The 19,238-nt window shown below is 47.3% G+C and overlaps 2 protein-coding genes across 3 annotated transcripts in view; both read right to left on the reverse strand.

The window, feature by feature from the left end:
* MRC2 (mannose receptor C type 2) overlaps positions 1 to 19,238 on the reverse strand; it is a 64,737-nt gene that overhangs the window by 20,224 nt on the left and 25,275 nt on the right. For both annotated transcript variants that reach the window (XM_036340620.1, XM_036340618.1), the window contains exons 2-6: positions 4,523 to 4,924; positions 3,407 to 3,580; positions 3,048 to 3,212; positions 2,425 to 2,538; positions 1,822 to 1,965 (exon numbers count right to left, since the gene is read on the reverse strand). In XM_036340620.1, the coding sequence (XP_036196513.1) occupies positions 1,822 to 1,965; positions 2,425 to 2,538; positions 3,048 to 3,212; positions 3,407 to 3,580; positions 4,523 to 4,924 (999 nt within the window). The remainder of the gene's footprint in view (positions 1 to 1,821; positions 1,966 to 2,424; positions 2,539 to 3,047; positions 3,213 to 3,406; positions 3,581 to 4,522; positions 4,925 to 19,238) is intronic.
* Positions 13,847 to 14,700, reverse strand: LOC118671331 (signal peptidase complex subunit 1). The gene is made up of 2 exons (XM_036339420.1): positions 14,670 to 14,700; positions 13,847 to 14,561 (listed from the first exon to the last, which is right to left on the reverse strand). Exons 1-2 carry the CDS (start codon positions 14,698 to 14,700, stop codon positions 14,089 to 14,091), a joined length of 504 nt encoding a protein of 167 aa, XP_036195313.1. The 3' UTR covers positions 13,847 to 14,088.

The following is a 19,238-nucleotide window of genomic DNA, read 5'->3' on the forward strand; positions in this document are numbered from 1 at the left end:
CCCGTTTGAAATGAATAAAACTATTGAAAAAAAAGACCGTACCCTTTTATGTAATGATGTTTACTTTGAATTTATATTAGTTCACACAAACACTCCATCCTTGCTTTTGTTCCGGCCCTCCGGTCCAGTTTAAGAACCCATTGTGGCCCTCGAGTCAAAAAGTTTGCCCACCCCTGCCATAGACATATCTGCAGCTTTGTGAGATGGCTTGCCACAGGGGCCACCCCAGGGACACCCAGGGGACAGAGAATTTGGTGAGAGGCCAGATCTAGGGGGACCACAGAGGGGCTCGGCCTGCCCACGGGGGCCTCCTTCCTTCAAAGAGGAGCTTCTGGAGGACCTGGAATTGGTGCCTGCTCCAGGCCCCCTCCAGCTAGAGGTGGGGCGCCCAGGTTGTACGCCTTTGCTCTGACCCCCAGGAGGTGAAGCGAGAAAGCCGGAGCTGACAGCCCCGAATCAGTCAGTCTTGGGCAACCTTTTAATGGTCAGAAGCAGTTCTTTACTTTTGGTGAGTTTGTGGGGTTTTGTTTTTTTCTGGTTTTTGCTGTATTTTGCCTGGAAAAATTCCCTCTTCACGATTCCCAGGGTCACTGGATTCCTGCAGGAGTCCCTCCAACCTCCGCTGACAAATGCCTCCCGCCACCTATGGACATGCGCGCTCCCTTGGGAGCTCCTCCTTGAGGCCCCTGGAGCGAGCTCTATGAATCACATATGTCAGCAAGACACTCCCTGGCTTAGAAGCCTGCAAAGGCTCCCACTGCCTACCTGGCCCCACCCAAACTTCGCCCAACAGCCAAGACCCTTCAGGGACGGACTGGCTGCAACCTGCCTTTCTGAACCGTTCTCTCCACCACGCTCTCTGAGCCAGTGCTGCCCAAACTGTACATGCGCATGACTCGCAGGTACGGGTCTTGTGAAATGCAGGTCCTGGTTGAGTTCATCTGGGGCAGGGCCCGAGACTCCGCCTTCACGACGAGCTCCCCAGTGACGAGCTACGCTGCTGGGCTCAGGACCCTGCTGTCAGTAGTTATACTCCAACCAGACCACTCCCCACCCTTAAAACTTCCGCGTACTTCCACGCCTCCACACCTCTGCCCATGCGCTTCCCTCTCCCAAGAACGCCCTTCCCTCACGCCTCCTTATGGCTCTTTAAGCTGACACTCAACTTGCAAGGCCCCAATCCAATGTGACGTCCCTGAAACCCTGCAGATGTTTCTCTCTCTCCCTCTCCCTTCCTCTCAACTTTCAGAAGCTTCATTCCTTGTCTAGGCATTTCTTCTCCTCCGACATCATTGCACGTGTTTTTAGAACAGCACATGGCTCAGGATATTCAGTTGTGCGATGAGATGTCTGTCACCTCCAACAGACTGTGACCTCCGCAAGGACCAGATGAGTAATGCCAGCATGGAACACAATTCTTAACAAATCCCCGGATGAATGAATTAATGGCACTTTCCAATTTGTTCCGACTTTAGCTAAACCGTTAAATAAGAACAGGAGGCCCTAGCTGGTTTGGCTCAGTGGATAGTGCGTCGGCCTGCGGACTGAAGGGTCCCAGGTTCGATTCCAGTCAAGGGCACATGCCCAGATTGCAGACTCAATCCCCAGTGTGGGGAGTGCAGGAGGCAGCCAATCAATGATTCTCTCTTGTCACTGATGTTTCTCTCTCTCCCTCTCCCTTCCTCTCTGAAATCAATGAAAATATATTTTAAAAAGAACAGGGAGTCACCTTGTGCTTTGAGACTGGGCCAGGTGTGCCTGTGGCCATGATGAGCCCCACCCCCACTTCCTACCCCCACCTGCACTGGGACCAAGTCTCACCGGGAGGCTCAGGCTGCGCTGGGGCGTTGAGCTTCTTCTTGCACACATAGGGCAGCGCGATGCTGCAGTCGCGGTTCTGCCAGCCTCCGGAGGACTCCGTGCGGATGACTCCACAGTTCTCCTCGCTTGGGTTGTCCGGCTGATCTGTGGGGAGGGCAGGGTGCCAGCACCCCAGGAGAGAGACTCACACCCCTGCCCCTGGAGCCCTCCCCCGAACCTCCTGCTCCCTCGGAAGCATGAGCCAGCTGCAGATGCCCAGCATTGCACTCAGCCCTCCCTAACCGGGCACCGCAGGGCCTCACTGCTTTCTCACCTGGGCCCACATGTCCTGAGTTCTACTCAGCAACTGGTACCAGCCCCACCCAGCATCCCTGGCCAGGCTGCTGGTGCACTGGGTAGAGGGGGCTGAAATCCAGTCCACTGCCCAGGCCCTATGCCCTGAGCATTCGTTCCTAATTCACACAAACGCATTGCATGGGCTAGTGGGGCCCTTCCAGGGGGTGGGGGAAATCTGCCCCCTCCCAGCCCCACTCTGAAGAATAAATAGGAGACAGTGCCTGTGGGGTCCCCAGGCCACCCTGTACCCCAAACCCCATGCCTCACCACTCTCCCAGTTGAGGTACTTGAGGGGTGAGTTGTCCGACCACTGCCAGCCTCCACTGGTGTCCAGATCATTAAGGCCAATCCATAGTGTGGAACTATAGCCAGTGAGGAGCCCTGACAGCAAGACGGTGACAATGAGAAGCAGGTCGTCCATCCTCAGCCCTCCTACTCTACCCCCCCACCACCACCCTTTCCCCCGCAGGCAGAAAGGGATGCCCTAGCCGGTTTGACTCAGTGGATAGAGCATCGGCCTGCGGACCAAAGGGTCCCGGGTTCGATTCCAGTAAACAAAGGCATGTACCTCAGTTTCAGGCTCCTCTCTGGACCAAGCTCTGGTCCGGGCTCGTGCAGGAGGCAACCAATCGATGTGTTTCTCTCACACCAATGTTTCTCTCTGTCTTTCCCTCTCTCTTCCACTCTCCCTAAAAATCAGTGTAAAGATATCCTCTGGCGAGCATTAACAAAAAGAAGAGAGAGAGAGAGAGAGAGAGAGAGAGAGAGAGAGAGAAGGGCTCCGGGTTCTCCAGAGGTAGGAGCAGGTCTCAGGGTCCTGGCATCCTGCCCTGTCCCAGGTGGGTCAGACCCCAGTCAGCCAGCCCGCCCCAGGCTGCCCACCGCCTCACCATTGATGTAGGTCTGCTCATGGATCTCGGTGATGCTCAGCAGATCCGCCCCTTGCTGCTCACAGCTGGCCCAGGCCTCCCTCCACGACAGCGTGGACTGGAAGTTAAACTGGTAGCAGCTGTCGGTCAGCTGGTCCTTGTCCCAGAAGGTCTCACAGTCATTACCTGCCACCGTGACAGCCGGACATGGGTTCCTCCCCAGCCCTGGGCGTCAGAGCCTACACGGGGGTCCCTCACGGAGTGCAGACCCCGCACAGGCTGCTCCACGCTGCGAGCAGGGGCTGCTTCTCACCCCAGTCCCGAAAGTCCTGCCGCCCACACCCTCAGGCCAACCTCCCGCCCTGCCGCCCTGCTCTCACTCTTGATGGGGCAGAAGCCCCAGCGCTCGTCCTTGCCGTAGTCCTGGGTGGTGGCACACCACAGGTGCCCGTCCTCGCGGCCCGTGCTGGTGCAGCCGTGGAACCACTGGTTGTCATACTTGAAGGGGATGGTGCAGGGCTTCCCGTGGGAGTTGCCCTGGATGGTGTAGACCTCTGCAAGGAGGGGAGCCGGGCCTTGGCATCGGGACCCTGAGGCTCCCACCCCCTAGAACCCAGGGAGCCAGGGGTGGGCAGGGGTCAGCAGAGCGGGGAAGGGCAGTGACATCAGACAATGGCTTTAAGGCTCCCTCTTCCACCAGATGGTCCCAGGAGCCTGGGAGAGGTCCTACTGCCCATCCCACAGGGCTGGGGAGGGGTCCTCCCATGCCCCTGATAGGGCTGTCCACACTCCAGCTGGCTGAGGGGGTCTGCCAGTCACCCACAGAGGTCTGGGCCTGAAGGAATCCCTACTCAGGTCCCTGGCCTGGGGGGCTCCACTGTGCACCCCTCCTCCCCAGGTTCCACTCAGGGTGGCTTCCAGGAAAAGGACCCCCCAGGATGGAGCTGCCCTCTGGGGGTTACCCTGGGGTCTCCCTAGAGCAGTGATGGCGAACCTTTTGAGCTCGGCGTGTCAGCATTTTGAAAAACCCTAACTTAACTCTGGTGCCGTGTTACATATAGAAATTTTTTTGATATTTGCAACCATAGTAAAACAAAGGCTTGTATTTTTGATGTTTATTTTATATATTTAAATGCCATTTAACAAAGAAAAGTCAACCAAAAACATGAGTTCGCGTGTCACCTCTGACACGCGTGTCATAGGTTCGCCATCGCTGCCCTAGAGAGTAGGCCTACAGTAGGAAATTTTACATGATACACTTTTGTACTGATTGAGGTCTTTACATGTGTGTAAATTAATTTTGTAATTTTTTTAAAAAGTAAATTAGTTGCTTTGAAGTTCATTTTCTTACTCAAAAATGTTTCCCATTACATAGGAAATGTTTACAATTAAAGATGTGACTGCCGAAGGTCTACAGAGGAAAAGGCCTTGTCACCCAGGAGTGTGTCCCTCGGGGCTCCAGTCCCCCAGACACTCGGCTGCTAGCAGCCTCTCACCGTAGTAGGGCCGAGCACATAGATCCTCTTCGCTGCCATAGATGGACCACTGGCCACTGCGGGTCTGGTCGCCACGCTCCGGGGTGCCAGCCTTCGACGTGTTGCCAGCACGGCCCCCCAGGAGCAGGTTCAGCTGGTCACCCAGTGTGCGGCAGTGCCAGCGAAGATTCATTGCCTCCCGGTCACATTCGTACATGCCCAGGGAGGCTGTGGTGTTGGTGCCCGGCCAGCCTGTGCCCAGGCACTGCATGGTACCCAGGTTGAAGAGCCGGTTCCGGGAGACCCACTTCCAGCGCTGGGCAGGGAGACCGCTACTGCAGTGTGAGGAGACCCTGACTTGCCCGCCCTGGGCCTCCAGGCAGCCCTCCAAGCCGTAGCTGAAGATGAGGAAGACGTTGGGTTCTAGAAAGAAAGGCGGAACATGAAGCCATCACAGGGCTCTCCTGACTGGCCCTTGCTGGCCAGTGCTACCTACAGCCTTTAACCAGGCACCTGGAGCTGGATCTCAGCCCTCCGCCACACCCCCCAAGCAAACCCTCCCCCACGGGCAAGTGGAGATTTTACGGGAGAGGTGGAGACACTCACATCACACAACACATCGACACCTTTACCCCAGTCTTGACAGTAGCGTGGTTTTCTGCCCAAGTTTTCCAGCCCGGAGTCATTGTCTTGTTCTGCCCCATTGGCTCCATCCTTTCCTCCCATCTAAAAAGTCCCCAAACCACTCACTGCCCCCCCATACCCAATTTCTCAAGCCCCTGCTTAAAGTCCTTTGAAAGGCAACTCAGCATTCTTCAAATACAAGTCAAACTCTTTACCCTGAGCCTCAAGATCCTACATGGTCTGGCCCTGCCTACCAGACTGACATCAGATGAAAGTACTCCCCCGGCGCAAGTCACACTGACCTCCTAGCCCTTCCCGGAACAGGCCTGACTGTCCTGCCTCAGAGCCTTTTGCACTGCCGTCCTCTGCTTGGCATTTCACATTTCAAGAAAAAAGCCACATCTTTCGAGAAGCCCTCTATGACCTCCTACTTGAAAGAGTCCACAGAGTTACTCTCTAGCACGTCCCTGGATTGTCATTCCCTTGACAACATTTATCATTATCTGATCTTTTGTTCAGCGTCTGGATTATTTGCATCTATTTTTTTCTCTTGATCGTGGGTCACTTTTCCCTGCTGCCTGCATGTCTGGTAATTTTTATTATAAACTGGACATTGTAAATAATGTTGCAAACGGAGTCTGGACTGTTAAATTCCATATGGAACCTTGTGGATGACATATTCCAGGGAGCCTGGATTTATCTTCCTAAAAAGAATGTTGCTTTGTTCGGGCATGCAGTTCAATTACGGGTGAATCACCTGGATCCTGTAGTATAGAGGATTGGTTTTAGGCTTTGCTAGGGTGGGGTTGTTTGGGTTTTGCCTTTAGTCTTAGGGTGTGTCTCTTAGCCTTCGGTTTAATCATAGGTGAGGCCCTTCTGGAGTTTCAAAGGAAAACTATAGGCAATTACTAAACCCCTCTAACTTGGTGGAACTTGAATTCTCAACATTTTCCTCGAACAAGGCAGCAGGGAAAAAAAAAAAACCTCTTTGCCTCCCAGCTGCCATTTCTTCCTGGATCCCTTAAGGCAGCGGTTCTCAACCTCTGGGTCGAGACCCCTTTGGGGGTTGAACGGCCCTTTCACAGGGGTCGCCTAAGACCATCGGAAAACACATATATAATTACATATTGTTTTTGTGATTAATCACTGTGCTTTCATTATGTTCAATTTGTAACAATGAAAATATATCCTGCATATCAGATATTTACATTATGATTCATAACAGTAGCAAAATTACAGTTATGAAGTAGCAACGAAAATAATTTTATGGTTGGGGGTCACCACAACATGATGAACTGTATGAAAGGGTCGTGGCATTAGGAAGGTTGAGATCCACGGCCTTAAGGCCTCAGTGTAAACTGCCCGTGCAGTTTAGCGGTTGCCATGAACTGGAGGAGCATCTGAAGGGGACCTCTCTATAGCTCCTTCCTCTCAGAATGTTCCCTCTTGATTTTTAGCTTTTCTGGTGGCTTCAAACTCTGACCCAGTAACACTGCCACTTTCTGTTTAAGCTTCTTGTGGAGGAAAGGGGCTTCCTCACAGGGGGATCTGATCGTAAGTTCCTAACTGAGCAAGTCATGGTGGTAATCACACCCCAGGCAAGTAACTGCTTTAGTAAAAGGCTTATCCTTGCCTTAGGCAAGCCTTGTCCATTGTTTCTGTGCAGGTTAACATGCTTTTTCTTTTTGGGGGATGGGGGTGGTTAACACACCTTTGAAATGTCTCTTTTCAGACCACCCTCACGAGAACACATAATCTTATTAACTATCCCCTAATCCAATCCCCACCTTGCATTCTCCCAGCCTCATGTCATCTTCCTTACATTACCTCCTTAATTCCAAGTGCATAAACGCAGCAGCAAACTGTCATTTCTTGGGAGCATTTTTCCCAGTCTTGAGATCTGGCTTCCAGGTATATCCTCTGTTTAGTGCAAATAAATTTTTATAAAAGTCCTCTATAGATTTGGGTGGTCTTACATTGACGCCTTGTAAGGAGCAGTACTGGGCGGGGCGGGGGGGGAGGGGGAGACAGCTTCGGTGGGCCACTCACATCATCTGCTTCTTTTCTTTCAAAGATTTCTTTTCCTCTCCAGCATCTACCTGTTTTTGATTGCTCTCAAACCGCTGCGTTTTATACTTTATCCTTAGCCTGTAAGCACTCTTGCCAGAGGATTAGACTCTGTCAATGTAAGAAACTCCAAACCAGTAGAGAATTTTTATGACTTTATTTGAGCCAAACTGATAACAAATGCTGGGAAGCAAAATCTTGAAGACTTAGAAAGTGCGCCAGAGAATGGCAGTCCTGTGGCTTATTTTGTACACTAGGATCAAAGGAGGAGCTGTAAGGAGGGTTACATGAAATCTATCGGGAGTAGATTAAGGGGGCAGGAGAAAGCAAAGGAGGGGGCAATCTCTGGGATTGGATAAAGAGTAAAACGGGGAGCCCGGCCAGCATGGCTCAGTGGTTGAGCATCGGCCTATGAACCAGGAGGTCATGGTTCGATTCCCAGTCAGGGCACATGCCCTGGTTTTGGCTCGATCCCCAGTGTGCAGCGTGCAGGAGGCAGCTGATCAATGATTCTCTTCCATCACTGATGTTTTTTTGTTTTTTGTTTTTTTCCAAAATATGTTATTGATTTTTTTACAGAGAGGAAGGGAGAAGGATAGAGAGCTAGAAACATCCATGAGAGAGAAACATCGATCAGCTGCCTCCTGCACCCCCCCCCCCCCCCACTGGGGATGTGCCCGAAACCAAGGTATATGCCCTTGACTGGAATCGAACCTGAAACCCTTCAGTCCGCAGGCCGACGCTCTATCCACTGAGCCAAACCGGTTAGGGCCATCACTGATTTTTTTTTTTTTTTTTCCGGTTGATCTCTTACCCCTCTCCCTCCTGCCACCCAACCCTCCCCGGCCTTCCCACTGCAGTTTGACAATCTGTTTGAGGCAGCTTTGCCTCTGTATCTATTATTGTTCATGAGTTTATAATGGTCTTTATTATCCATGAATGAGTGAGATCATGTGGTATTTTTCCTTCATTGACTGGCTTATTTCACTTAGCATAATGCTCTCCAGTTCCATCCATGCCGTTGCAAATGGTAAGAGTTCCTTCTTTTTTACAGCAGCATAGTATTCCATCGTGTAGATGTACCACAGTTTTCTAATCCATTCATCTACTGATGGGCACTTAGGCTGTTTCCAGATCTTAGCTATGGTGAACTGTGCTGCTATGAACATATGGGTGCATATATCCTTTCTGATTAGTGTTTCTGGTTTCTTGGGATATATTCCTAGAAGAGGGATCACAGGGTCAAATGGGAGTTCCATTTTTAGTTTTTTGAGGAAACTCCATACTGTCTTCCATAGTGGCTGCACCAGTCTGCATTCCCACCAGCAGTGCACGAGTGTTCCTTTTTCTCCACATCCTCTCCGGCACTTGTCATTTGTTGATTTGTTGATGATAGCCAGTCTGACAGGTGTGAGATGGTACCTCATTGTTGTTTTGATTTGCATCTCTCGGATGATTAGTGACTTTGAGCATGTTTTCATATGTCTCTTGGCTTTCTGAATGTCCTCTTTTGAAAGGTGTCTATTTAGATCCTTTGCCCATTTTTTTTTTAAATATATTTTATTGATTTTTTACAGAGAGGAAGGGAGAGAGATAGAGAGTTAGAAACATCGATGGGAGAGAAACATCGATCAGCCGCCTCCTGCACATCTCCCACTGGGGATGTGCCCGCAACCCAGGTACATGCCCTTGACCGGAATCAAACCTGGGACCCCTCAGTCCGCAGGCCGACACTCTATCCACTGAGCCAAACCGGTTTTGGCCTTTGCCCATTTTTTGATTGGATTGTTTATCTTCCTTTTATTAAGTTGTATGAGTACCCTATACATTTTGGAGATTAGGCCCTTATCAGATGACACTGGCAAATATGTTTTTCCACACAGTGGGTTTTCTTGTTGTTTTGTTGATGGTTTCTTTTGCTGTGCAGAAGCTTTTTATTTTGATGTAGTCCCATTCGTTCATTTTCTCTTTAGTTTCAAGTGCCCTAGGAGCTGTATCAATGAAGAAATTGCTTCGGCATATGTCTGAGATTTTATTGCCTTTGGATTCTTCTAGAATTTTTATGGTTTCCCGTCATACATTTAAGTCCTTTATCCATTTTGAGTTTATTTTTGTGTATGGTGTAAGTTGGTGGTCTAGTTTCATTTTCTTGCATATATCTGTCCAATTTTCCCAACACCATTTATTGAAGAGACTATCTTGACTCCATTGTATGTTCTTGCCTCCTTTGTCAAATACTAATTGAGCATATTGGTTCGGGCCGATTTCTGGGCTCTCTATTCTATTCCATTGATCTGTATGTCTGTTCTTGTGCCAGTACCAGGCAGTTTTGAGAACAGTACCTTTGTAATACAGCTTGATATCTGGTATTGAGATCTCACCTACTTTGTTCTTTCTCAGGATTGCTGCAGCTATTCGGGGTCTTTTTTTATTCCAGATGAATTTTTGGAGAGTTCGTTCTAGATCTGTGAAGTATGCCATTGGTATTTTAATGGGAAGTGCGTTGAATTTATAGATTGCTTTGGGTAGTATGGACATTTTAATGATGTTGATTCTACCAATCCATGAACACGGTATGTTCTTCCATCTGTTTATGTCTTCCTCTATCTCTTTTTTCAACGTCCTGTAGTTTTCTGAGTAGAGGTTTTTTACCTCTTTAGTTAAGTTTATTCCTAGGTAGCTTAATTTTTTTGGTGCGATGGTAAATGGGATTGTTTTTTTAGTCTCTCTTTCTGAAAGTTCACTATTGGTGTATTGAAACACCTCAGATTTCTTGGAGTTAATTTTGTATCCTGCTACATTGCCAAATTTGTGTATTAAGTCTAGTAGTTTTTTGATGGAGTCTCTAGGGTTTTGTATGTATAATATCATGTCGTCTGCAAATAAGGACAGTTTTACTTCCTCTTTTCCAATCTGGATGCCTTTTATTTCTTCTTGTCTAATTGCAATGGCTAATACTTCCAGTATTATGTTCAACAGGAGTGGTGAGAGTGGGCATCCCTGTCTTGTTCCTGTCCTTAGGGGAAATGGTGTTAGTTTTTGTCCATTGAGTATGATGTTGGCTGTGGGCCTGTCATATATGGCTTTTATTATGTTGAGGTATGATCCTTCTACTCCCACCTTGCTGAGAGTTTTTATCCAAAATGGGTGTTGGGTTTTGTCAAATGCTTTTTCTGCATCAATTGATATGACCATATGTTTTTTTTTGTTTCAGTTTGTTTATGTGATGTATCACGTTTATTGATTTGTGGATATTATACCATCCTTGCATCCCTGCGATAAATCCTACTTGGTCATGGTGTATGATCTTTCTGATGTACTGCTGGATCCAATTTGCTAAGATTTTGTTGAGGATTTTGGCATCTATGTTCATGAGGGATATTGGCCTGTAATTCTCTTTCATTGTGTTGTCTTTACCTGGTTTTGGTATTAGGGTGATGCTGGCTTCATAGAATGAGCTTGGAAGTGTTCCTTCCTTTTGAATTTTTTGTAGTAGTCTGAGGAGGATAGGTTTTAGTTCTTCCTTGAATGTTTGGTAAAACTCCCCTGTGAAGCCGTCTGGTCCTGGGCTTTTGTTTGCTGGAAGCTTTTTTATGACTGCTTCAATTTCTTCCATAGTTATTGGCCTATTGAAATTTTTAGATTCTTCCTGATTGAGTGTTGGAATGTTGTATTTTTCTAGGAATTTGTCCATTTCCTCCAGGTTGTCTAGTTTGTTGGAGTAGAGCTGTCCATAGTATTTTTTAACAATCATTTGTATTTCTGTGGGGTCTGTTGTTATTTCGCCTCTATCGTTTCTGATTTTGTTTATTTGGGTCCTCTCTCTTTGCTTCTTGGTGAGCCTGGCTAGAGGTTTGTCAATCTTGTTTATCCTTTCAAAGAACCAGTTCTTGGTTTCATTGATTATCTGTATTGTTTTTTTGGTCTCTATATCATTTATCTCTGCTCTAATCTTTATTATCTCCTTCCTTCTGCTCACTCTGGGGTTTTCTTGTTGCTCTCTTTCTAATTCTTTCTGTTGTAGAGTTAGATGATTTACTACCATTTTTTCTTGTTTTTTGAGATAGGCCTATAGAGCTATAAACTTCCCTCTCAGGACTGCTTTCATTGCGTCCCATAGGTTTGGATTGTTGTGTTTTCATTGTCATTAGTTTCCAGGATGTTTTTAATTTCTTCTTTGATCTCACTGGTAACCCAATCAACATTTAATAACATGCTATTCAGCTTCCAAGTGTTTGAGTATTTTGGGTTGTTTTTACTGTAGTTTATTTCTAATATTATGCTATCATGGTCTGAGATGATGCTTGGTATGATTTCAATCTTCTTGAATTTGGGGAGACTTTGTTTGTGACCCAATATGTGGTCTATTTTTGAATGTGTCTTATGAGCACTTGAGTAGAATGTATATTCCCTGGCTTTGGGGTGAAGCGTTCTGAAGATGTCAATCAAGTCCATCTGATCTAGTGAGTCATTTAGAATTGCTGTTTCTTTGCTGAGTGTTTGTCTAGAGGATTTATCCAGTGATGTCAGTGGTGTATTAAAGTCCCCTACTATGATTGTATTGTTGTCGATCTCTCCTTTGATATCTTCCAGGAGTTTTTTTATGTATTTGGGTGCTCCTGCATTGGGTGCATATATGTTTACCAGGGTTATATCTTCTTGTTGTATTGATCTCTTTAGTATTATGAAGTGGCCTTCCTTATCTCTTGTTATGGCCTTCACTTTGAGGTCTATTTTGTCCGATATAAGTATTGCTACCCCAGCTTTCTTTTCCTTTCCATTTGCCTGAAAGATATTTTTCCATCCCTTCACTTTCAGTCTGTGTGAGTCTCTTCTAATGAGGTGGGTCTCTTGTAGACAGCAAATGTATGGGTCATGTATTTTTATCCATTCAGCCACTCGATGTCTTTTGGTTGGAGCATTTAGTCCGTTTACATTTAAAGTTATTATTGAAAGGTACTTGTTTGTAGCCATTTCTTTTTTTGTGTGTGGCTGTTTTCTTCCTGAGCTTTTTGTTTCTTCTTTTTACACCAGTCCCTTTAGCATTTCTTGCATTGCTGGCTTGGTGGTGATAAACTCCCTTAGCCTTTTTTTGTCTGTGAAGCTTCTTATTTCCCCTTCAATTTTGAATGATAGCCTGGCTGGATAGAGTATTCTTGAATTCAGTCCTTTGCTTTGCATCACTTTGTAAATTTCCGTCCATTCTTTTCTGGCCTGATGTGTTTCTGTTGAGAAATCATTTGATAGTCTAATAGGAGATCCCTTGTATGTAACTTTCCGTCTCTCTCTTGCAGCCTGTAAGATTCTCTCTTTGTCCTGAACATTTGCCATGGTAATTATGATGTGTCTTGGTGTGGGTCTTTTCGGGTTCACCTTGCTTGGGACTCTCTGTGCTTGTGTGACTTTTTTCTTCCCCACCTCAGGGAAGTTCAGATATTATTTCTTCGAATAGGTTTTCTAATCCTTGTTCCTCTTTCTGTTGTTCTGGCACCCCTATTATTCGTATGTTGTTTTGTTTCATGTTGTCCCAAAGCTCCCTTAGGCTCTCCTCCTGTCTTTTAATTTTTTTCTCCAATTGCAGTACAGTTTGGGTGTGTTTTGCTTCCTTGTCTTCTAATTCACTAATTCGGTCCTCCGCTTCTCCTAGTCTACTGTTGATACTTTCAATGGTGTTTTTATTGCAGCTATATCGCTCTTCATTTCTTCTTGGGTCTTACTTAAGTTGTTCATTTTTTCATCTGTTTCTTCTTGCTTCTTGTATATGTTGTTGATTTTTTTCCTCCATCCGGTTTATGCACTCTAGGACCCTTATTCTGAATTCTTTCTGTCATGTTGCATGCCTTTGTATCACTTAGCTGCTTTTCTGGCGAGTCCTCCTTTTCTTTCCTTTGGGGGTTTCTTTGTCTACCCATGTTTGATCTCACTGACATATCTAGATGTTGAGTCGTTCAGTGGCTGCTCCCTGGGTGGCAGTGGCTCCTTGGGCTGTGGTTGCTCCTCAGGCAGTTGCGGTAGCAGCTGCTCCTCAGTTGGCAGCAGCTCCTCTGGTGGGTGCTGTTCACAGCTTTTGTGGCTCTTCTGGCTGGTGGGGGGAGGCTTCACGTACAGCTGCTGATCCTCAGAGGGTGTGGTGATCAGGAGGCTGCTGTTGCTTGGATCTGCTGCGTTGATTTAAGGGCACATAATACAACACAACAAGGCACAACCCCATCACTGATGTTTTTATCTCTCTCTCCCTCTCCCTTCCTCTCTGAAATGAACATAAATATACATATTTTAAAAATGAGTAAAACAGAGAGACATAAACTTCTTTTGCATTGGTGGGTACTGAATAGTTAACAATGAACATCTATAGCACAGAAAGATGGTACGGGGGCAAAAGGATAAAAATAATGGTGGTCTTGCATGGTGGTCCTGGCCTGGAAAAGTTTACTCTGACATTTCAAAGGTGCTATCTTAGAGGGAGAAAGGAGGAGAGACATCGATTTGTTGTTCCACTCACTTATGCATTCATTGGTTGATTTTTTTTAATAATTTCTAGACTTGCACTATGAGTTTTAATTGAAAATATTTGAATAGCTTAGTAATAAATTATAAAACTTTGATAATTAAGTTGTACTACCATTTATGAAGCAAATATTACTTTTGCAGACCTGAAAGAAACTTTGCATACTTGTATTTTCTGTTCTCCATTTCAGAGAAACTCTGAAGAGGTCTAAACTATGTACAAGTCAAAGCCCAACCGAGAAGTGAAATATAAAGAGAAAAAAATCTTTAACAGCTGTACCGTAGGAGCATAGGTGGTTTTTAGCTAGTGTTTTGGTTGTGAAACTTTAGCTCATCTCACAGGATACAAAAGCAGGTGCAATAATAGAGCTGAATCATGTAAACCCCAATCAATTATTTTTAGCATGCCTTTTAACTTTCCTTTCCCCTGGTTTCTTGTCTTCTGTGCCTGAGTCTTGAACTGGTAACCACTTGAGGGGGTGCCGGCGATAAATGGGCCATGGAGAAAGTGTCAGCAAACACGAAAAAACAAATCCAGCCATAACTATATAGACAGTCCACCCAAACTGTTCAGCCACGTACCCGTAGATAAATCCAACTATTGCTGAAAAAAGAATAATTCCCTGAAACATCTGTTCAGCTAGCTTCTGGCCCTTGTAATCCATTTGCGTGGGCAGCGAGCTCAGTTGCTCCAGCATGGCTGGCTGAGGACGCGGGCAGCAGAATGCTGGCGTTCGGCAGCGAGGCAAGGGCGTCCGGGAGCGAGGCGAAGGCAGCTGCGACTCAGGGGCCGTACACTTTGGGGACTGGTCCCGGGCACGGCGCTGCGAGCCTCTCGAGCCGGGTGGAGCGATGGCCACAGCTCATTGGTTGATTTTTGTATGTGCTCCGACTGGGGATTGAATCCTCAGCCTTGGCATACTGGGTTGACGCTCTAACCAACTGAGTTCAGACCATCCGACGTGGTTACTTTTGGTCTCCGAGTTTGTAAAGCTCACCATGCTGGCCTCCCCTGAGCCTCAGTTTAGTATGTGGCCCCTTTTTCATCCACAACTGATACAAGCTATCCTGCCATTTCCAGAACTCATTATCTGACATGTTTTTATTTTCTGTCTCCCCTTCTTGTTCATAAACTCCTGAGGACTTTCTCTGTCTTCACCACTGGGTCCCCGGTACCCATAACTGGCTGACATACAGCAGTGCTTAATACACGCTGAATGAACTAATGAATGAATCTCAGGCCTTGATACCACAACTCACCAGTCTGTCTGTCTGCTCTCTGTCCCAGCTGCCAGATGAATATTTCCAAACGGAGCACCCACAGCTCCTGTTCACTGAGTGCTCAAGCATTGGGCAGGAAGGCAGGGCATGGACCCTGGTCACTCCACTCCTCAAGAGCACCAGGCTGGGGGTCCTCTCTGGGCAAGACACAGGTGACCTCTGAAGGGCCTTTAAGGTGACAGCCACAGCTACTCCTCCTCGGGGCCCCTCCCCTCCCCTTGTTCTTCCCCTTCCAGCAAGCCACCTAGAACCCTAAACTGGCCCCAGGGCTTGACCCAGGCTTGCCGAGGTTGCTCTAGGACAGTGATGGCGAACCTTTTGAGCTCGGCGTGTCAGCATTTTGAAAAACCCTAACTTAACTCTGGTGCCGTGTCACATACAGAAACTTTTTGATGTTTGCAACCATAGTAAAACAAAGACTTATATTTTTGATATTTATTTTATATATTTAAATGCCATTTAACAAAAAAAAATCAACCAAAAAAATGAGTTTGCGTGTCACCTCTGACACGCGTGTCATAGGTTCACCATCACTGCTCTAGGGTATGGGGATTTGGTTCTCAGAAGCTCCACTTCAGCAAAGAAGACAGTCAGTTGTAATAGAAAGTGGCCCTCAGCAGGGGGTAGGGAAAGGGCCTGGGACCGGAAAAGGGAGAAAATAGTGCTTGCTTTCATAGATGTTTCTCAGAGATGGAACTGGACACACTGGACAGTACAACCCAAACCATCACAGGAGCCCACAGCAACTCCGGGGGACAGTTTCGTCCCCTCCTCCTTGAGCAGAAAACTCACCCGTGGGCCACAGCCATTCCAGCCGGGCTGTGCAATTGTAACAATCGGCAAATGAAAGGGACCCGTGCCAGTCGGGAGAGGCAATCCCAGCATCAGGCCACCTTCCCCTTACTTGACAGATGAGGAAACTGAGGCCCAGAGAGGGAAAGCGATTAGGATGCCCAATTGAGGTACCTCATTTTCCTCTTGTGTCACATGAACCACGGCTGCAAGTCCCCTCCCTCCTCTGACGTTCTGGGTTCTGGGTTCAAATCCACATATTTTTCTGGAGTGCCTGTTATGTGTGTGACACGTCCCAGGCAATACTGGAGCCACGAGCAAGCACGCAGCACTGTCCTGGTTAGAGAATACTAGGTGTACCGGTTAATAATGCAGATTTTTTTCAATAGATGGAGTTACACATATGTTGACACATATGCGATTTGATATGTATGCTATTTTGTTGTATTACTCCTTCAGATTACCATTTGTTCCGAGCGATGGCACACGCACGTTCTGAGCAGCACTTCAAAATGTACGAAGAAGTGGAAAATTGGGTCTCTGAATGGTCTGCCTCAAAACAAGAAAAGTTCTATTGGGACGGTATCCACAAATTACCTGAAAGATGGGGGAAAGGTGTAGCTAGTGATGGACATAAAGCACTTTTGATGTTTCTCTTGATATTATCGTATTTTCTTTGGATTACAAAATCTGCATTATTAACCAGTTAATAGTTAATCTGCACTATTAACCGGTTAATGATTAATCCACATTATTAACTGGTTAACAGTTAATCCACACTATTAACTGGCTAATAATCCACATTGATTTTGTAATCAAAGAAAACACGATAATTTCAAAAGAAACATCAAAAGTGCTTTATTCAAAGTAATGTTCATCGCTAGTTACACATTGAAAAAATCCGCATTATTAACCGGTACACCTAGTAGTGGGTTTGGATACAGCAGGACATGAGGGCAAAGAAGCCCTTTAAAATCTGGGTGTTTGGGGGGCAGAGGAGGGGGCTGTGCCTTCGGAGGGCAGGGAGACTCCCTGAAGGCACTAAGGATCTGGAGGAGGCAGAAGGTGAAGACTTCAGGTCACAGAACTGCCTTGGCAGCCAATGAGAAAAGGATGAGGAATCTGGGAGCAGAGGTCCCAGGGAATCTGCCAAGCTGGAGGCCGGGGGCTCTGGGAGAGCATTTTCCACCGCCAGTTGAGAGGAGGCTGTTTCTCCAGGGCCCAGTGGAGAAAGAGAGCTTTGGCTGAGCTCGATCCACAAGGGGAAAGGGGAGGGAACAGACGCGTTTCGAGAACTGACTGTTCTTTGCGTCCACGCTCTCAGCAAACCTAAATGGAGCAGCAGAGAGGGCTCAAAGTAGGGAGGCCCGATGCCCCACATCCTGAGAAGGCCCCTCCTGCCCCAGTTCCCCCCACCCCACCCCCCCTCCACATGCCTGAGAGCACCAGGTGCCAATGCCCCTCACTAGGATCTTGGTATGGTCCTCACCAACGACAAAGACGACCGCTTGCATTTTCTTGGCAACCACACCATGCCTAGCACAGTCAGTGAGTGAATAAATGAGTGAAGCCAGGCAGGAAACTATGCAGTGAGCACCAACTTGATGCCATTCATTCATTCATTCATTCAAAAAAATCTTTGAGAACTTCATAGGTGTCAGGCAGTCATGGTGCCAGGTACAGTGGTGAGCAGTACAGACATAATCCAGCCCCTATCACCACATGGCCTGAGAGGCGCTGGGCTCTGCATGGAAAATATAAAGATATACAATCATTGGCCACCTCATTGACTGCTCATAGTCTCTGGCCTTTGTTTTATCTGCTCAGAAAAATTCCCATCCCCTTACTATTATTTATAAAGAACTTTCCTGTACCTCTAGCTATGTGAGGGCTTACAAAGCTCACGCTTGGCCAGTAAGAGTGTCCATCCCCTGGCCACAGTGATTGGCCACAAACTCAAACAGGGCTGTTCAGAGTCCTCCCCTGAAATACATGAAATCTTCTCTCTGTTGAGATTGCTAAGCTGGGCTGTCAATGGCCATGCTTCCTGCCAAGAGACCTTTCTGCCACAGGCAAGAATGGGATAACATAGAAGGAGACACAGAGTTGAGCTGGAAGGAGAGGAAGTGAGTCCTAGTGGTGCTGACCAGCCAGTCCTGATCCCAAATTCCTGCAGCTCTTTCTGATCATTTACAGCCATTCTTTCTTTTCTTTCTTTCTTTCTTTCTTTCTTTCTTTCTTTCTTTCTTTTTTAATTGATTTGAGAGAGAAAGAGAGAGGATGGGCACGAGGGGTGGGGAAGGGGAGAGAAAGAAAGGCATGGATGTCTTGTTCCATTTATTTATGCATTCACTGGTTGATTTTTGTATGTGCTTTGATGGGGATGGAACCGGTAACCTTGGGTATCAGACCAACATTCTAATCAGCTCCCGGGCCAGGGCCACATTCCCCCCACACTCCCCTTTTTTATTTTGCTGAGCTTGTTTGCACTGGGTTCTGTCCTTGTAACCAAAAGAATCCTGATAAACACACAACCCCATGTCGGAGCCAGAGCCTCTCGCCCTGACTGGAACGCGGGCTAAGTTTCCTTACTCCCCTGGCGGCGCTGTCAGACCAGTAATGAGTTTCCCGGGCCTGCTGCAGCCTCTCGGCCCTGTGGGGTAGCTGGTGCTCTGAGGCTGGACCCCACCTCCTCCTCCTAATCACTTTCTGGCTGCTCCTCCCCTCCCCGCCCCCCCCCGCCCCCGCGCCCCCCTCTTCTTCACTCATGCAGATGACGAGCATTTGTGAAGCACTGTACTGGGTACTGCAGGGAAAGCAGACAATATGCCCTCATGAGGTTTACAATGAAACCGGAGAGGCACAACTCACAAGCCATCCATCCAAGTTACAAGCAACACATCAAGTGTGCAAAACAGTCAGGACATGGCTGGGGGGGAAGGTGTTGGCTAGAAATGGGCTCTCCAGAGAGCTGAAGTGTGATTGACAGGGTTCTCTCTGATGTGTAGCCCACACTTCCTTGCTTCTCAGACATCCAGGTCACCATCCTGGAAATTTGTCCCTGTGCTCAGGCAACTGGGTTTTATTTATTTATTTATTTATTTATTTATTTATTTATTTATTTATATTTTTATTGATTTCAGAGAGGAAGGGAGAGGGAGAGAGAGATAGAAACATCAATGATGAGAGAGAATCACGGATCGGCTGCCTCCTGCATGCTCCCTCCTGGGGATCGAGCCCACAACCTGGGCATGTGCCCTTGACCAGAATCAAACCTGGGACCCTTCAGTCCACAGACCAACACTCTATCCACTGAACCAAACCAGCCAGGGCGGCAACTGGGTTTTAAAGCTACTTGTTCCACACTGAGTGACCCGTCTCCTCCCTGCCTGTTGTGGTCACTTTCCTTTCCCGTCTGCTGTAAGAGACACACTATGCTTTGGCGGAGTCCTGAGGCTGAACGCAA

The sequence above is a fragment of the Myotis myotis genome, unplaced genomic scaffold, assembly GCF_014108235.1.
Source record: "Myotis myotis isolate mMyoMyo1 unplaced genomic scaffold, mMyoMyo1.p scaffold_m19_p_17, whole genome shotgun sequence".
Taxonomy (NCBI): Eukaryota; Metazoa; Chordata; class Mammalia; order Chiroptera; family Vespertilionidae; genus Myotis; species Myotis myotis.

Excerpts from the sequence above, each read along its gene's own strand:
- LOC118671331 (XM_036339420.1), bottom strand. The coding sequence starts at position 14,700 with ATGGTGAGCTTTACAAACTCGGAGACCAAAA. Across the intron at positions 14,562-14,669 it reads TACAAACTCGGAGACCAAAA|CTGTGGCCATCGCTCCACCC; the intron begins GTAACCACGTCG and ends TCAACCAATGAG.